The sequence below is a fragment of the Hemicordylus capensis genome, chromosome 7, assembly GCF_027244095.1.
Source record: "Hemicordylus capensis ecotype Gifberg chromosome 7, rHemCap1.1.pri, whole genome shotgun sequence".
Taxonomy (NCBI): domain Eukaryota; kingdom Metazoa; phylum Chordata; class Lepidosauria; order Squamata; family Cordylidae; genus Hemicordylus; species Hemicordylus capensis.
In genome coordinates, this window is record NC_069663.1 from 21,985,061 (window position 1) to 22,003,342 (window position 18,282).

General features: G+C 47.6%; 3 protein-coding genes across 5 annotated transcripts; all 3 read left to right on the forward strand.

Annotated features, from left to right (window-relative positions):
• Window positions 1-776: 776 nt before the first annotated feature.
• Window positions 777-9,716, forward strand: LOC128332758 (C3a anaphylatoxin chemotactic receptor-like). Of its 3 annotated transcripts, none has more exons than XM_053267443.1 (3): window positions 2,705-3,789; window positions 8,055-8,135; window positions 9,633-9,716. In XM_053267443.1, exons 1-2 carry the CDS (start codon window positions 3,055-3,057, stop codon window positions 8,076-8,078), a joined length of 759 nt encoding a protein of 252 aa, XP_053123418.1. In that variant the 5' UTR covers window positions 2,705-3,054; the 3' UTR covers window positions 8,079-8,135; window positions 9,633-9,716. The 3 variants fall into 3 exon arrangements, 2 of the variants coding, with proteins under 2 accessions (XP_053123417.1, XP_053123418.1); XR_008310753.1 differs by lacking the exon at window positions 2,705-3,789 and adding an exon at window positions 6,555-6,653; XM_053267442.1 differs by lacking the exons at window positions 8,055-8,135; window positions 9,633-9,716 and adding an exon at window positions 777-835 and having other exon boundaries at window positions 3,021-5,724.
• Window positions 9,717-9,768: 52 nt separating this feature from the next.
• LOC128332854 (C3a anaphylatoxin chemotactic receptor-like) lies at window positions 9,769-11,165 on the forward strand (the record flags this gene model as incomplete). The annotated part of the gene is made up of 1 exon (XM_053267625.1): window positions 9,769-11,165. A coding segment is annotated over one exon (1,026 nt), but the record flags the coding sequence as incomplete, so codon positions are not given.
• A 374-nt stretch (window positions 11,166-11,539) lies between these two features.
• LOC128332855 (sialic acid-binding Ig-like lectin 13) lies at window positions 11,540-16,970 on the forward strand. Its single transcript, XM_053267626.1, has 4 exons — window positions 11,540-11,546; window positions 13,175-13,441; window positions 15,469-15,526; window positions 16,701-16,970. Exons 1-4 carry the CDS (start codon window positions 11,540-11,542, stop codon window positions 16,795-16,797), a joined length of 429 nt encoding a protein of 142 aa, XP_053123601.1. The 3' UTR covers window positions 16,798-16,970.
• Window positions 16,971-18,282: the final 1,312 nt, after the last annotated feature.

The window sequence follows — 18,282 nt, forward strand, 5'->3', positions numbered from 1 at the left end:
TCAAAGGCAGCACACACACATCCACAACAAAGCTGCATCAGCAAACGGTGGAGGCCAACTGAGGCCTTAAATAACGAGCCAGCACTCTGGCCCCCACTCGAGCCTGGAATGTCTTAAAGGGGCTGTGCGCTACTCCGTAAGCACTGGCTGCAGCGTAGCTGGGTGGCTGCTGGTGGGGACTGGGGTCTTGCCAGTTCATCCTCCGACTCCAAAGACACAGGCAAGAGTTTGCGGAGGGGCTGAGCAGGTGCGGGCATCTCCATTGGTGGGGGTGAGGGCTCTGCAAAGCTTGCCTCATCCTGCGAGTCTTTTCGGGTACAGTCAGACTCAGGGGTCACAACCAGGGTTCCCACCAAGAGGGATGCCCAGATGTTGTTGACTACAACTCCCATCATCTCCAAGCAAAAGCCATTGGAACCTTGGGATTCTAGGAGTTGTCGTCAACAGCGTCTGGGAATCCCTCGTAGAGGGAACACTGGTCACAACCACCACTTCACCTCAAGAGCCCCTGGTGTCTAGCTCAGGGGTCATGACCCCTTCATCCTGGGACTCCTCTGTGTCAGACTTGGGGTTCATACCCATTATCCTCTCTCACCTCATGTTCCATCTCCTTCCACCCCACCATTTACAGGGTCTTTGTCAACTACCCACAAACGCAATCTTCCCGGAGTGCCTTAACCAATTGCAGTAAAACTTCCTCTAATGCATAGCCTTGCTCACTTCCTCTCAGGCTTCCTTCCTGCCCTACCCTGGAGTTGATTTTTACTTTCCTGAACAGCCAAGCCAAAAAGCTCCACTCCTTTTGGTGAGGCTTAGAAACCACTAGGACCCTCTTGTAAGTAAATATGCTTCTGAGGTGTGCTGGAAATGGACTTTGGTGTGTGTGTGTGTGTGTGTGTGTGTGTGTGTGTGTGTGTGTGTGTAAAGGCTTTGGGGATTTATTTGTGGAGTGGGTTGTTTGAAAAAGATGTTGGGGTTTCTCTATGGAGACTCTGTGAGCTTGTTTGAATGGAAAAGGCTTTGGGGGTTTTCTGGGGTCTGGAAAGGGCTCTGGGGTTTCTCTATGGGGTCTGTATGGGCAGGGGGCATCCTGGAAGTTTGTTCCGTCTAGGACCACCAATCTGCAAGATGGGACTGGGACTGGGAGAAAGCCACTCAAGGAATCAACAGAATACTTGAATCAGGGCTTCCTGGATCGCAGCTCAGCCTTTTCACCACTACCTTACGCTCCTTCTGTGACAGAATGCAGTTTGGGTTCGTGGCTCATGATAGTACACTGGAATTCTCTGCTGATTGAGGAATTGTGTTAATGGGCTGGAGCCACATGAACAGTGGGGGTGCAGTAAGCCAGCGCAGGAGCTATTTAATTGACTCACTGAATTCCATTGACTAATGGAATTCGTTATCGCAAGAAAGCTCTTGAGGTGGTTCCCATGGCCAGTGGGAGCCGCCTGGAGTGGGTTAGTGGGGAGAGCGCTGGGGGCTGGGAGGGTCGGGGGCCACATGGCCCCCGGAAGCTCCAGCATACACTGTGCAAGTGCGCAGGGCATGCTGGAGAGACCCCCAAGCCGGGAGGATGCTTTTCAGCCTCCCGGTCGGGGGTCTACTCGTGAGCTGCCACGCTGCGGAGCCGCACCGCAGCAACACGTGATTTTAAAAACTGGGTTTGCAGAGTGCTCACTCTGTAAACGCGGTTTAAAGGCAGGGGTAGTTTAGCGGGTTACCCGCTTAGGAGCCACCGGGCTCGCAGTTGAGCCCGGTGGTTCTCATGATGGGAGAAAATTGGGCTAGCAAAGGCTAGCCCGATTTTCTCCCATCATGTCAATAGCCTCATTCACATGCACAGGCAAAACCAGGCTAAGGAAGCCCAGTCGGGTTTTGCCTGTGTGAGTGTACCACTGGGATTGGGCCCTATCCCAGTGGCACATTGATGGCAAACCCACCTCTGGAGCCACCCTGCTAAATGAGGTTAGGAGAGCAAGACCTCTCCTAACCCCATTTTCCTGATCGTCTGCCAGCCCCAGTGCAAGAACCTGGGGCTAACAGACTGTGGGGCTCCTGGTTGGCTTCAGAGAAGGAAGGGTCCTGTGGTGCATTTTAGGAGTTCCATGGGGTGGGGCAATGTGTACCGGCACCCTGCCCCTCCATGCTGCTGGCAGCAATCATCTGCCCACCGAAGAAAGAGCCTTCGGTCATCTGCAGAGAGGTAAGCTTTTTAAGGCTTCTTCCCCACTAGCCCTCTTGCCCTTTCTCACTGATCGTGAGAAAGGGCTCAAGATGTGATGGTAATGGCCATAGTTTAGGAACACAGGAAGCTCCCATATACGGAGTCGGACCACTGGTCCACCTAGCTCAGTATTGTCTACACAAACTCCAAACCCGTCTTAAAGCCATCCAGGTAGTTGGCTGTCACCATATCTTGTGGCAGAGAATTGCACAAGTTGATTATGCATTGTATGAAAAAGTACTTCCGTTTGTTGGTCCTAGATTTCCTGGCAATCAATTTCATAGGATGAGCCCTATCTTGGAGATACCAGGGAGGGAACTTGGAACCTTCTGCTCTTCTCAGAGCAGCTCCATCCCCTACGGGGAGTTTCTTACAGTTCTGCTCATACATCAAGTCTCCCTTTCATATGCAACCAGGGAGGACCCTGCTTAGCTAAGTGGACAAGTCATGCTTGCTACCACAAGACCAACTCTCCTCTTTAGGTGGTTTTAGGAAAGGTATGGACAGGGATCCATCCGGGGTTAATAGCTGCGAGAGCCAAATGAAGACCTTATTCAGAGAGGCAGAATATTTCTGAAAGCAGGATGCTGGGAAGAAATAAAAAGGGAAGATCTTTGCCTATTGCTGAATATTTCTGAAATACAGATACTGGATTAGAGGGGAAGGTTGTTACAGTCATACACTGACAGTGAGTCTCCTGATTCTTTGGCTGAGTGCTGTAGAGGCCAAAATGCTGTATTAGGCAGATGTTGATCTGATCTGAGATTCTTATTTCCTTGCTGTTTTGTTTCAGGTAGAAAAAGGCGGAAGACAAGAGTGAAGGAGCAATGAACACAACTCCACCAACCATTTTTATTTATGCCTGTTCATATGTCTTCAGTACCCACTCCTATGATGCAGAATGCATCACACAAGCTTTGAAGAAAAGGATGGACATTGTCTGCATTGTACTCTACAGCTTCATCTGTGTTTTGGGGACCGTAGGAAACGGGCTGGTCATTTTTGTCACTGGCTTCCGAATCAAGAGGACAGTTAAGACTGTCTGGGTTTTCACCTTGGCCACTGCTGACATCACCTTCACCTTTTCCCTCCCGCTCTTTATTGCCCATATCACTCTGGATTATCACGGCTGGGACATGTGCAAGCTCAGCAGCGCCATACTGTTCCTTTACATCTTTTCCCGAATTTTCTTGCTTGTAGTCATTGGCATAAATCGTTGGGTTTGTGTGAGGTACCCAGTGTGGGCTTGGAATCATCAGACACCCCAGCGAGCTGCTTTGGTGGCCTTGGGTGTTTGCATCCTGTCTTTGGCGGCATCGTCTCCATATATCTATTATAACCAAACTAAACCCAGCCCACATAATGTGACTTGGACCTTTCCCAATAATGGCCACACACAGGAACAAGGAAGACATACTTCCCATGGCTTAACTATCAGCCTGTTCGTCCTTGCCTTTGTCATCCCATTCATCATCATCCTTGCTTCCTACGGGGCAATTGTTTTGAGGCTCAGGAAGAGCCCGTTTCCTCAATCGGCAAAACCATTCAGACTTTTCACAGCTGTGAGTGTGGTCTTTTTTGTCTGTTGGCTGCCTTTCCACTTGATTTCTTTCTTTGAGATACAAGGATCAGAAACGTGTGGCCTGCAAAAGGTGTCCTTTGTTAGTAATGACTTAATTCACTGTCTGGCTTTCTCCAGCAGCTGTCTCAACCCCATCCTGTATGTCTTTTTGGGGCACAATAACAAGGAGAGGTGGTCTCTCCTCTCTGCGATGGAGAATTCCTTCCACTAGGACAGCAGCCCTAGCACAACAAAGACCAAGGACAACTCCTCCACAATGCTAGGCCCAAAATTTAGGAAAGCAGTATTCTCTGAGGTCATTCACACACGATCAAAAATTGAGGCTTTACACACAATTGGTCAAGCCTGCTCTCCCCGCAGACAATCCTCTAGCTAGCCCTGGGTGGCCAGATCAACCACCCACATGACTACAAGCTCCATCACAGAGTCGGTAGGGGCAACTGGGATTGGGGGTTGTCCGCCCCCTGGAAGTCCCAAGATGCCCAACCTGAGTGCATGGGGCATTCTGGGGAGACACCTTCCCCCCTGAGGCCGGGAGACTAGCTGCAGCCTCAAAGTCAGGGGTCTACTCACGGGTCGCCATGGCGTGGTGACTCACGATCGCCAAAACGGGGTTAGCGGAGCACTCGCCTCCCTCATTTAATGGGAGGCAATTAGGCGAGCTAGCCACCAGAAGCCGCACAGCTCCCGGCAGTTCACACACAGGGGTGAGCCCAGTTTCCTCCACACATGTGAATAGCTTCATTGTGTTCTACCGGATTTTGGGAGCTGTTGTGTCTGTGTGGAAGCAAGGTAGGAGGAAAACCTACCCAGGTTTTCCTCCTACCTTGCTCCCACACAATCACTTCTACCCAGGGAGGCTTTTCTCACAAAGTGGTGGGATCCTCGCGGAACCCTCCCCTCCCCTCTTGCCTAACCCCCTTAATAAACCTGGCTTTTAGCTGAGGTTAAAGGTGCTCTTGCACACTTTTAATCTGGTTACCGGGAATCGTGTGATTCCTCAAGCTGCATGCAGCCTGTGGAATCAACGAGATGGGCTCATAGAGTGCCCGTTGGAGGGGGAAATCCCTGATGCAACATGCATGTCATGCATTGTTTTGAGGGCTATCCAGAGGCTGGGACAACAAGTTCCAGCTCCAGATCCCTTTGCCCTGTTCCGTGCTTCACAGAGGGCTGTCTGTTTGGGTGCACGGGAGATGCGTGAAGCCAACCTGCTTGGTCATCTGGGGGGAAGATAAGTGGAAATCAACCTCACCTCCCCCATGCCCTCCCCACCTGCCCAGGGCAATCGTGTGAATAACCTCAGTTTTTTCTCCTACCTTGCTTCCACACAATCACTTCCACTTAGTTTTTCCTCCTACCTTGCTTCCACACAACCAAAAATTGGGAGAACACAGAGCTCCCAAACCCAGGTAGAACACAGGTTTTTTATTGTGTGAATGACCTCTCTCTGTTCCCAACCTCAGATCAAGATCACTCACTGTGTTCATTCAGATTCTACTTTCCAATGAGATCATACACACAATCAAAAACTGTGTTCTACACTGGTTTGGGAGCAGTCTGTGCTACCAATTTTTGATTGTGTGGAAGCAAGTTAGGAGGAAAACCTGGATAGCAGTGATTGTGTTGAAGCTGGGTAGGAGGAAAAACAGGGTAGGAGTGATTATGTGAAAGCAAGGAAAGGGGGAAACCTGGGTAGCTTTTCCTCCTGCCTTGCTTCCACACAATCACTTCTGCCCAGGTTTTTTCCTTACCTTGCTTCCACACAACCAAAACTTGGGAGCACACACAGCTCCCAATCCTGGGTAGAACACAGTTTTTGATTGTGTGAATGACCTCAGTGTCTATCTCTAACCACTAAGAGAGGCAAAATATGCTAAATAAATTAGTAAATAAAAAATAAATATCTCCCTTATTTTTGTGTGCATTATTTTTGTGTAGCCGCGCCGCGACTACTCACGAGCAGATAGCCCGGGTTTGCGGAGCGCTCGTCTAAGCCATCGGGGATCCTGATCTCGATTGTGATTGTGGTGAAGGAAATTATCCCCCTTACTGTTAGCCTGAAGGTTATCCTACAGTAATTGAAGGAGAATTGGGGCTTGCATTTCTTTTTTCTTCCTTAGGCTGGGTTAGGCTGTATGTGTGTGAACGTCCTTATTGAGGCTATTCCCACGACCAGTAAAAATTGGCCTACGGGAGTCTAGCCCAGTTTCTCTTGGTCGTGTGCTGCAATGGGAGCTGTGCGGTTTCCAGCAGCAAGCCTCCCAAAATAACCCTCCCCTTAAACAAGGTCAGCAGAGTGCGTGCTCCGCTAACCCTGTTTACTCGTTCATAAGATGCTGTGGCGCAGCTTCGCGCTACAGTGACTCATGAGAAGACCCCCCGAACAGGAGGCTAAAACAAGCCTCCTGGCCTCAGGGGTCTCCCCAAGATGCCCTGCGTACTCACATGGAGCATGCTGGGACTTCTGGGGACCAGGTGGGCCCTGATCCCCACCACCCCTACCAGCTCTGTGATTGAGCCAGTAAAGCAAACTAAACCCTTTTCTTTGGCAATTCTAACTCGGAGAGTGGGGAAAGTCTAACATTTCTCAAAAAGTCAGTTTTAAGGAAGTGACATAAATCAACAAAGATTTAAAGATAATCTCTTTTCTTTAAAAAAAAAAAAAGTGTGAGATACACATCATTCATCCCTCCTCATTTAAATGCCCTTGAAGTCTGCTTTCACGGCAGTCCTGAGAGTAGAACCAGACAAGAGACACCTCTGGGGACAGCCACCTGAAGACCAGTGGATCAAAGCCATCAAGTGAGAGGGGCATAATTTGAGGACTGGGTGGGAAACAAGGTGAGAAACTTGGCTGGAGGTTACCTCCCCAAGAAATTTATTGCTACCCTAGAAAGGGCAGTCTCCACATAGGGCAAGACTGGAGTTGGGATGCAAAAGTTCTAGCCAGCGTGGGGTCTACTTAGAGGGCTAAAAATGGCAGGAGGTTCCCTGATCTTGGATGTTGTCCCTTCTAGGGAAAGGGGCGTTTCTGCTTAGATGAGGGGAGCTGCCAAACAGTATACAAAGGTTGGAGAGGAAAAAGCTTGAATTCATTACAAGATATGGTGATGTCCATTAGAGTAGATGGTGTTTTTGATTATTATTTTTTTTTTAAGGGATCAAACATACTCAATGGGCAGGACGGGATGACCCACTGAATTTCCTGTTGGTTTGAACTGCTGGTTTCAGCTTGGTGCCAGCTGCAAGGCTGGCTCCTTTTGTGTCCTCTGAATCTGACGACTAGGGGTGTGCAAATTGATTTGGGTACAAATCGATTTGTACCCGAATCTAGCTTATCTGGGTGATTTGGAGACAAAACAAATCACCCCTGTGGTCCATTGGCTAGATTTATGGAGCAAGTTATGGAGCAAGTATCGAGTTATGGAGCAAAATGTGTGGTCACTGTTATTCAAGTGCTTCGATTCTTTGGGTGTATAATATCCCAAAGGTTATTAAATCCCTATGAGGATTCCTTACACACTTTCATTTCTTCTGTTCATTTTGACTGCCTTTTCAATAGTGCCAACTGTCAACTGTCTTGTGTCAATTACATCCCACTCCCACTTGCAAGGCAGTGGGGCATTATTCAGTTTATGTTCTAGGATGTTTTCAAGTGTTTACGCTCTTTGATGTCTAATAACCTTCCTTAATAATGAGTCCCTATGAGGATTCATTACACACCAAAGAGTCTAAACACCTCAATAATCCCTAAAATATAAACTGAGTACCCAGTGGCTTGTGGGTTGCAGGGTAGTTGGGACATGGGATACCACTAATTCCCCACCCCCACCTGCAAAGCAGTGGGGTCAAAATGAACAGAAGAAATGAAGGTGTGTAATGAAGACAACGGGTCACCTTAAGTGGCACAGTGGGGAAATGCTTGACTAACAAGCAGAAGGGTGCCGGTTCGAATCCCTGCTGGTACTATATCAGGCAGCAGCAATATAGAATTGGGTGGGGGAGAAGAGGGCCGGTGGAGGCACAGATGCTCTGCGCCCAGCCCAGCTAGTTATTATTATTATTCATCTACTGAGGCATGGCCAATCTCCTCAGAAGAAGAACAGTGGAATTTAGCTTGGCTCTCAAGAACTAATTCTCTCACTGACCCACAGAAAAATGCCTAGATAAAATTATTCAGTTAATGACTGAAATAACTTTATTATGCTTGCCACCCGTCATAATGAATACAATCATTTTCAGCTTGCAGAGGTGACCAGTCCTTAGAGAGTCAGTGCAGAGCTGTCTCAGCAGAACTGGGAACAACCCCAATCTTCTTCTCAGGTATTCTCCTTTTGTGGGCTTTGTTGTTTGCTCCTTTCATTCACTTTATAATATGGGTTTCACCCAGATGTCCAAGGGATAAATACAAATGCATCAACTGCATTCCCCATAAGCTGGGCCTGGAAATAACTACTCTGGATGCTTCTCAACATGTTTGTTTCTTCACGGAATCGTCTCCTTTCCAGGCTCCAAAAAGCAACCTGGTCACCTTGGAGTGATGGCATTCCATTGGGTCCCACATTGTTGTACCAGAATCCTTACTCCTTAGAATCCCTGTACCAGAATCCTTACGTTACTCTGATGAGAAACAGACTCAGCCTGCTCTAGGGCTCAGCTAAACCACGGGCATGACATTAGGCTCAAAAGAAAGCAGCAGACAGTGAGCTTGCAAGAGCTCAGCCACCACAAGCCACATCTCATGATAGCCTCAATCTCTTTTGGCCATCACAGGGACACAGAAGAACATCACAAGGCTCTCGTACCCCCTGTTCTTTCCATAGCAGCAATCTATGATCTTCATCATGATTGTAGAGAAGGGTTTATTCCATCTGCACAGAGAGATTAATATCCATATTAATAAAAGTGGCACTTTTAAACAATATTACGAGGGGGGGGTGGATGAAGCCACACAGGGCACTTAACTATGGATGTGCATGAATTGATTTTTTTGATTCAATTTGTACCCAAATCGAATCACCCCCAATTTGTTTGGGGTCCAAATCTGCCCCCGAATCACCCCCGAGGGTTTGTACCCACATTTTCTGAATCCAAATCAATTCAGATTTTTTAAAAAGGGTCCTGGGGCCCAAATAGTGGGGTGGTGGTGGGTAGTGCCCAATGGGTGGAAGCTACCACCCACATTTCAAAGAAAATGGGCAAACGGGTGATTTTTAAAGAAGTTTGCACATTGTAAAGCTTTTTCCCATAGGGAATAATAGGGATTTCAGCAGCCCCATAACTCCACTTTGGGGGCACCAGTGTGGACTGGAGTGAGTTGTGGTGTAGTGCACATAGGGTGCCAACCCACCCTCAAAACCACAAGCCCATGGGGCACTGGGTTTTGTTGTTTTCAATGTCTGAGGTTTTAGATTCTCTGGTAGGAAATGACTGAAAGTGGCTTCTCTCATTTCCTACCAGAGAATCTACTCTCATATCCTGGTGATGGTGGTGGTGGTGGTGGTGGTGGTAGGCCATGGTGGCACCAGGCCAGGGGGCCACCCACCTTGGTCATGGGCCTCATCGTGTCATGTGTGGTTGAGACAAATAAAACAATATTCAACATTTAAAGGGAAACAAACCAAACCCTCAGTGACAGTATGGTCCTCACATATGTAGTTCAACATAAGCATGTGTGAAACATAACATCCAGCTTGGGGTAGCCCTGCACGCCCTGATGATGAGTCACTAGAGCCTTTGGCTCTGGAAACATAATGCTGTAATATGGATGTTGGTCTGATCCAAGATGACCCTTCTTATATCCTTGCTGTTTTCCTCCAGATAGGAAAAGACAAGACAGAACTGAAGGAGAATCTCCCTCAAGGCAATGAACAAAACTATTGTACCAACCATGCTTATTGAGGCCTATTCAAAACTCTCCACTACCCCCTCCAAAGGAGTTTATAATGATTGCCCCACTGAAGAATGGCGGATAAGGCTGATCATTGTTCGAACTGTACTCTACAGCCTTACCAGTATATTTGGGGTCATGGGTAATGGGCTGGTCATTTTCATCACGGGTTTCCGAATGAAGAAGACATTCACAACTGTCTTCTTTCTCAACTTGGCCATTGCTGACTTCATCGCCACCTTCTTCCTGCCACTGACAATTGCCTTTCTAATCCATTTAAAGTTTAACTGCGGGCCACGTTGGCCAATTGGCCAGGAAATGTGCAACTTCATCAGCATCATAAAGATCCTCAACCTCTACTCCAGCATTTTCTTCCTCATGGTTATCAGCATGGCCCGTTATATATATGTGAGGTACCCTGTGTGGGCAAGGAATCACCTGACACCCCGGCTGGCTTCTTTAGTGGCTTTGGGTGTTTGGATCTTGTCTCTGGCCTTGTCTTGTGCATCCATGCACCACGATATTTCAGTGATATACAATACACAACATATAAATTGTAGCTATATCTCTGAAATACTATTGGATAGTCGGCGCATCTGCTTTGGCAGTTATGCCCGCATTTATATCACAATGAAAAATACTAACTATTCCATGTTTATCAGCCACGTCATCCTTTCCTTCATCCTCCCTTTTATTGTCATGATTTCTTCCTATGGGGCAACCACCTTGAGGCTCAGGAGGAGCCGGTTTGCTCAGTCAGGAAAGCCCTTCAAAGCCATCACAGCAGTGACTGTGGCCTTCTTTGTCTGTTGGTTCCCACTTAACTTGATTACTTTCACAGAAGAACCACCCCTGGAAAAATGTGAACTGCTCAAGCTCTTTCTTGCTACTCGTTACCTAAGTACCTGCTTGGCTTATTTCAACAGCTGTCTCAACCCCATCCTATATGTCTTCATTGGGCACAATTACAGGGAGAGTCTGAGATGTTCTCTCCTCTCTGCTTTGGAGGATGCTTTCCAAGAGGAGAGAAGCCCTGGCAGAACAGAGACTGAGAACAACTCCTCAGCAATGCCAGAATCCCAGAACTTATGAAACTATTGCTCTCTGCATGTCCAGCTTCAGTTCAAGATCTCCCATTGCATTTAAGCATCATTGCTGGTCCCTGACTGTAATAATAATTACATGTAATTATTTATTATGCAATAATGAATGTAAATCAATCATTTATGCATAACCTATGGGCCATGAGCAAGCGAAAAAGGTTTGCAAAACAAAGAATATTGGACATGGAGGGGCAACAGGAGTTAAGCAAGGCGCCAAAATGACTTAAATTATGCAGACATGCCTTTAGCACTAAGTCAGCTGATTACTGCCAAGTCCTAATAGTTTCTAAATATCATAGATCATTTGCGTCGGCCCGCTTTGATGAGATAAGATAAGATCATCTTTATTTTGGTCATTGACCAGAGAACAAATAAGAACTATTCCTGGAAGTACAATCAATATTTCTATATTACTATAGAAGTTATTATATTAACTATTAGATAAATTTAAAATAATAATAATAATAAGAAGAAAGTAAACTGAAACATCTAACCAGCTGCATTGTATGTATTCGGATCCAGAAAAAGTCGTTAATATTTAACTATTTGATCATCTCTAACCGAATTTTACGAGCAATAAAACAATATTTAGCAACATTATACGACCTGGCTTCATTCTGTTCTCCTCAAAGAATAGTGAGATAAAATGTATCAGTAGAACCTGGATAGGGATTAATTTCAGGAGAAATAAGTTTGTGTCAAATATCTTGATAGAATTGACAATACAAGAGAACATGCACGGTAGTTTCAATCTCCCCTGAACCGCAAGGACAAACACCTTCTTCAAATGGGGTTCCGTGATATCTTCCCTCTATCACCCGGAACAAGCTGTGGGAACTCACACAGGAGCAACGCTGAATAATGCCATTGGCTGTATGAAAGGCACCTTCTGTCACCATCCTGACATTGCAGTAAATGGTTCCATCTTCGCCAGCCACAATAAATCATAGGTGAGTATTTGAGTATAGGTACCTTCCCAGATGCTCCGACTATCCAAAAGTATTTCAGGGATATAGCTACAATTTATATGTTGTGCATTGTATATTCCACCTCCAGAACCCGGTGATTCCCAGCTCATTGCAAGGAATCTGTAGAAACCTGGAGATGATGCCAAGCACTTCAATGAACAGTGAGGAACTGGCCGAGGATCTCAAAGGAGCGTGGATGCAGTGGAAAGGCTGGTTTCCCTCTATCACTGCCATATGCATATGAAATTGCCATTTTCGGGCACAAAACATTTTGTACCCGAATCGAAATGCACAAACCTACTGAGCACTTATTGAACTCCCCCTTTCCAAACCTAGAACCCCAGATCTCCTCCAAAAGTGTCTTTCCTCCCACACTCCACAAAATGTTTTATATAAAATAAAATAAAGTCGGGAGTTGCTCCTCAAACTTCCCCTCTGCCTGCCCCTCTGCTCATTCAATAATCCTCCCTCTGTTGAGAGGGCTCATAATCCCATGAAGAGAAACCTGTGCCCTCAGTGTCCGGGCTGTGCTCCATACAGCCCAACTGTCATGTGGTAGCTGCAGGCCTGGGCTAATAAACACCACCCAAATTTTATGGCCTGTTCCAAATGTTGGGAATTCTCTCTGGTACGAGATACCCTTCTATTATAGCAGAGTGCACAGAGGCAAAACACAGTGGAGTCTGCCCTGGCATGTGTATCTCCTAAGAGCCAAAAGAAACTTGGAGCCAGTTCATGGTTTCTAATCAATATGAGGAGTCTTTATTGGAGAACTCCATTCTAGATAGGAAAGTGGAGAGATAGAGTCTCTAATCTAGCTAGCTAGCTGGATGCAGAGAGATGCTGTCTGCATCTCTGTGCACACGTGGTACAGAGAGAGAGGCAAGTGTGTGTTTTAGAGAGAAGAAGAAGGGAGGGAGGCAGGAAGGAAGTCAGAGAGAGTAGCAATCTACATATCAAAGGGATAGTGTCAGAGCAGTAGAGAGGAGGAATGAGCAATGTCTTGACCCCTCTAGCCCTCTGACTCGCTAGTCTGTCCCCCTCTGTCACTGAGGCATGATGTAGTGCAGAGTCCTTCACTTCCAACACCAAAGGCAGAAGCATCATCTGGGAGCTGAGAGAGAGATTTGAGTGCAAACTAGGCCTGCACTGCTGCTCAGCTTGTGTTTTCCCATGCTCTTGTTTTTTGCTACCTGCCTGGGACTGCAGTGTCAAGAAACCTGGCAGGCTACAATCCATGGTTGGTGAGCTGGGTTTTCCTGGAGGGGTCCCGGTTTGTTCAGGGCTGCTGTCAACTGCCCCCTCCACAACACACACACAATCATATCCCAGCATGCAGTGGGGCTTCCTGAGCAGCAGGGATCCCGAGGCAATTCTCCGCTCATTCCATTTCTCTTGCAGGCTCCTCATCAAGAATAGTTGGAGGGGATTTGGCCTCTGTGATGACCCGAGAAGGGGACAAGGTCAGCCTCATCTGTCAGACTGATGGTAAACCTGATCCCACTCTTACTTGGACAAAGGAGAACAGAAACCTTAGCAACCCCAAGCAGGGTAGGAAGCACACCCATCTGCTGACCCTGGTCAGAGAAGAGGACGCTGGAGAGTATCGCTGCCGGGCGGAGAATCCACATGGGTCGGCCAATAAGACCTTCCGACTGGTTGTGCAATGTAAGAGCTGGGGTTCTCTTGGGGGGGATCTTCCTCAAGCACTAAGTGGCTTGACTTGTGTTAACCCAATAAGCACCCCTACGTAAGTCTGAACACGTGTCATCCATGGATTCTTTCCGAATGGTGTCCCCCACTATTAGGGCCAATGGGAATCTGTTTCATCGCGAAGTGCAGTTCTAGAACATGTCATGCAGAATTTAGCCGCTTGACTGCCAGAATCCCATGCCAAACTGACACACTATGGAGCTTTCTAAGAAGTTTGCTTACAGCTCCCTAAATGCACTCCCAGGGGGTGAAACCACAATGACAATCCGGACTCTGTGGTTCTACCTGCCTTTCACCACCAGAGGGCATGTCTATACAGTCTCTGAGCAGAGAAGGTTGACAGAGCTTCCAGACGCCTTATAAAGGCCAGACTGGGCCTGATGTGGACAGAGGGCGTCCGTCGTTTGCATTGTTGGGCAGCCCTTTCATTTGCCATGAAACTCCCTAGGTGACATCACTTCTCTCTCAGTCGAGCCTACCTCACAGGGTTGTTGTGAAGAGAAACAGAACCATGTACACTGTTCTGGGCTCCTTGGAGGAGGAGGATATACATGTGTAATAATAACAATGTGGTGGTGGCAAAGCCAGTGTGCTCAGGACCTCAGCGGACTGAGGCAGGCTGCCAGATGTGCCCTCCTCCACCCTCCACCCCTCCTTTTTTGGTGTGAGGAGTGGTGAGGACATCTTGCTGCCCCTCTGGCACCACCAGACTCTATTGCCTGAGGTGACCACCTCACTGTGCCTCACGAAAGGAAAGCCCTCTGGGCAGAGCGACTCTCACACCCACCTAGATAGGAGGAGGCCCATATTTATTGCCATATTTGTTGTTCAAATGCCTGCTCCTTTTACATGTAAAGTGGAGGGGAGGGAGCATCTAATATCCCAGTAAAAGGTGCTCTTGGATGAAGGAAGCTGGATCCTCCTTCTTCTCCACATGACCTCCCCAAACACATCCCTCAAGGCCAGAGAGAGAAACTTTCTACCCAGGAGCAGCAGCTGGTGTGTAGAGAGGGGAGAGTGGATTTGTGTTCGCTCCTCTCCCTGTCGGCCCCTCGGGCATGCCAGCCACACTCCCTGCGTGTGATGTCACATGCTGGGGGCGTGGCCACCACCCAGAAGGCCACGCACAGTCATCCGGAGCTCATCTTCCAGCTGGCAACAAAGCAACGGCTGCACATTCTCTTTGCAATCTCTCTGAGTGAGGAAGAGGGAAAAAATGTGCAATTGACAATCACCTCCTCATGAAACCTGGTGAGTCCCAGGTCAGTGCAGGGAATCAATAGAAACCCGGGGACTATGCAAAGCATTTAAACCAACAGTGAAGAATTGGCCAAGGATCTCAAAGGAGCGGGCATGCAGTGGAAAGGCTAGTTAGAGTTGGCTGGGAGGCCTACCTAAGCAAATCCCCCCAAGTAACATGTAACTACCACCTTTTCTCATTGCCTCCACTCACCACCATGACAGGGGTGTGGCAGCCAGCAGGGGTAGGAGTGCAGCAATGGGTGAGTGAAATGGAAATCCCATTGGCTGCCACCCTCCATTGACAATTGACCACCACCATTGACCACCACCACCATTGACCATTGGCTGCCATCCACCATTGACCTCCGCCCACTCCCTGTATGAAAGCAGTTACATCCTGTGTCCTGAGGCTTGCAGGCAATAAAAAAGACGGCAAAGCACAAGGAAGGTGCTAGAATAGCCCAGAGAACTGGCATCCTGCTACCCAAAGAGGCAAGTTGGGCCGTTTTGCTTTTAGACAAAAGGTCTGTTAGGGAAAATACTATATTATTCAGGCCAGTGAGGTAGGAATTGGGACTTCTGTGCTATTTCCGTTTAAAAAAAACAAAACAGGCCTGGTTTGGGTAACACCTGACAGTCTAATTTTATTTTAAAAATAATAATCTCAGTGCATGAGTTTTCATGAATGACTTTGCTGTCTGTCCTCACGCCTTCTTTCCAATTCTCTTTTATCATCACAGCGACTCCGAATCATATGGGCACAATGGTTCCCCTTCTAGTAGGCTTGTTCCTGCTCAAGTAAGTGGGTCTTCTTCTGGTTTTGATACCTGCCAGTTTGGTCAGAGTGTATGCTCTTGAGGGAACACATTCTTGAAGCTAGGTTGGCCTAGGTCGGGTCAGTGACTGGGTGGGAGACTGCCTTGGAACCCTGTGAAGCTGTTCACACAAACGGCCATGTCCAGGTTTCAGAAGCCCAGCCTGGATATGACTGCCCATGTTAGGTGCCAGGATCAGTATCGATCCTTGCACTGCCGTGGCCCCAAGTCTGAGAATTTACCCCAGGCTTTAACCTGGGTTTAAGGGCACAATCGCATCCAGTTTAGGTGTCATATGTGTGCACGGGCTGCAGGCAGCCAAGTTCCCTCCCTGGCAGCATCTCCAAGATAGGACCAAGAGAGATTCCTGCCTGCAACCTTGGAGAAGCCGCTGCCCGTCTGGGTAGACAACACTGAGCTAGATGGACCAAGGTTCTGACTCAGTATATGGCAGCTTCCTATGTTCCTATGTAAGGGCTCCAGATGGAGGGAGGGTTCCTCAATGCGCCATTCTCCTAGCACGGTACATTGAAGGATGCTGGAGGACTTCCTCCTCTGCTCTGATGCTCACTGTGGCACTGCTCACGTGCAGCAGAGCGAATTGGGGAGCTCGCTTGCCAGCCCTCCCCCCCCCGTGGGAAATTGGTCCGTTTGTATGACCTCTGAATACTCCATTGCCATCTGCTATCCAAGAAAGGCAGTATATAAATATATAAATATAATACATAAATAGAAAGCAGAATGGAAATGGAAAATATGATAAGCAACAGTTCTCCTGGGCACTTTCCAGATTAAACCCTACAACAGTGTCATTACGGATCTGCTAAGTGTGCTTCCGTGCTTCCTGTGTTGTGACGCCGCAGTCCCTGCGCTGAAAGCAAGGTGCTGTTCACATTTCCAGTGCCTTATTTCGGGCTCTATCTTTGCATTATAGTGCTACCACGTTGCAAGTCTGTTGCAGAAAACTAGATGTATTTTCCCATTGTAGGAGATTCGGGGGATCATTTTCAATAGGATCTTGCCAAAGCGAAGCATTTTACCCTTGTAGGATTCAATCTGGAAAGCACCAGGGATCCCTCTCGGGCATCTTTTCAGAGGTTCCTCCCTCCCTCCCACCCTGTGGCTAATGACTCTCTTCTCTTGAAATCTGCTTTCAGGGTCTTCTTTTGCTTCTTGCTCATCCTCGCCACCTTTTGGTTTTCAAACCGTCAGAAGAAAGCTCCAGTGATGCGAGAAGACACTACCAGAGGATGAAGAGGAGGCCAACTGGCCACGCTGGGAAAGACTCAGCCATGGAAGGTCATGGCCAGGTGCACTTGGCTCCTTCCATCCCCAGGGTGTGAAAACACCTCAGTACAAAACAAAGGTTTGGGGGTTGGCAAAATCGGGGTTGGTAAAATCAGCAGAAACCCCCATTGAAGTCTATGGGGGAAGTAAAAAATCCCCCCCCCCAAAAAAAAATTCAGTGAGTGAGCCTGGGAGCTCTCAATGCTGCTGTTTGTCCTCATTCTCTTCTTTCCAATTCTCTTTTTATCATCGCAAGAATTAAGAATAATCTGGGTACAATCATTCCCCCTCTTGTAGGTTTGTTTCTGATGATGATCAACTAAGTGGGACTTCTGGTTTTGATACCTGCCCTGGGAGCCCATCTGGTCACCGGATATGCCCTTGAGGGAACATCTTCCTCAAGCTAAGTTGATCTAGATCTGGTCAGTGACTAGGTGGGAGACTGCCTTGGAATCCTGTGTGTCCTCTGCTATGAAAGAAAGGCATGATATAAATATAATTCACAAATCAATTTGTTTAAGAACCTCTTAGGCATTCCAGCTGTTTGTGTAGCGTTGCAGCTAGTGTGATGGACTTGGATCAGGGAGACCTAAATTCAATAAATGCAAGGTGTTTATCTAATAGAGGCTGAAGTACATCATTAAGTGACTAGTTAATATTAAATCATTTCTATGGTGCTTCTGTGGTGTTTCTGTGGTGTTTCTCCACATCACAGACCCAATCAGCAATGGAAGCTCTTCATACCTTCAGAGATATTTATATCTCTGAACCATCGCTCCTCAATTTCTCCCCACTCACACATGCACCCCAGAACTCCCACCCTCAGTTGGTTCCTGCCTTCTAAACCCCTTCTTTCATTGTGAAACAATATAGGAAGACATATAAGGTAGGACCACGAGGTGCACTACAGCCAGTGATAGGTGACATCCTTTGCAGATATTTTGGATCCTCCCTGGAAGAAGAAACTAGCATCTTCTGTGCTGACATTGATACACAGTACTCCAAATATGGCCGCACTATAGATTTGTATAATGTTAACATTTTAATTTTCAATCCCCTTCCTAATGATCCCGAGCATGGAATTGGCCTTTTTTCCACAGCCGCCACACACTGAGTCAACACTTTCAATGAGCTGTCCACCACGACCCCAAGATCTCTCTCCTGGTCAGTCATGAGTTCCCTTGCTTCTTTGGGGTGCAGGCCTGTGACTTTCTGTCTCTGTCCTCAGGCAGTTGTTACAATCTTTCCCTGCCTCTAATCCAGGGCTGCTCAACTTTCGCCCTCCTGCAGATGTTGGCCTACAACTCCCATAACCCCTGGCTCTTGGCCACTGAGGCTGGGAATTATGGGAGTTGTAGTCCAAAAACTGCTGGAGTTGGGCAAAGTTGCTCAGGCTTGCTCCAATCATTCATACACTTCACACGCTTCCTCGTTCATCACACTCTCTCTCGA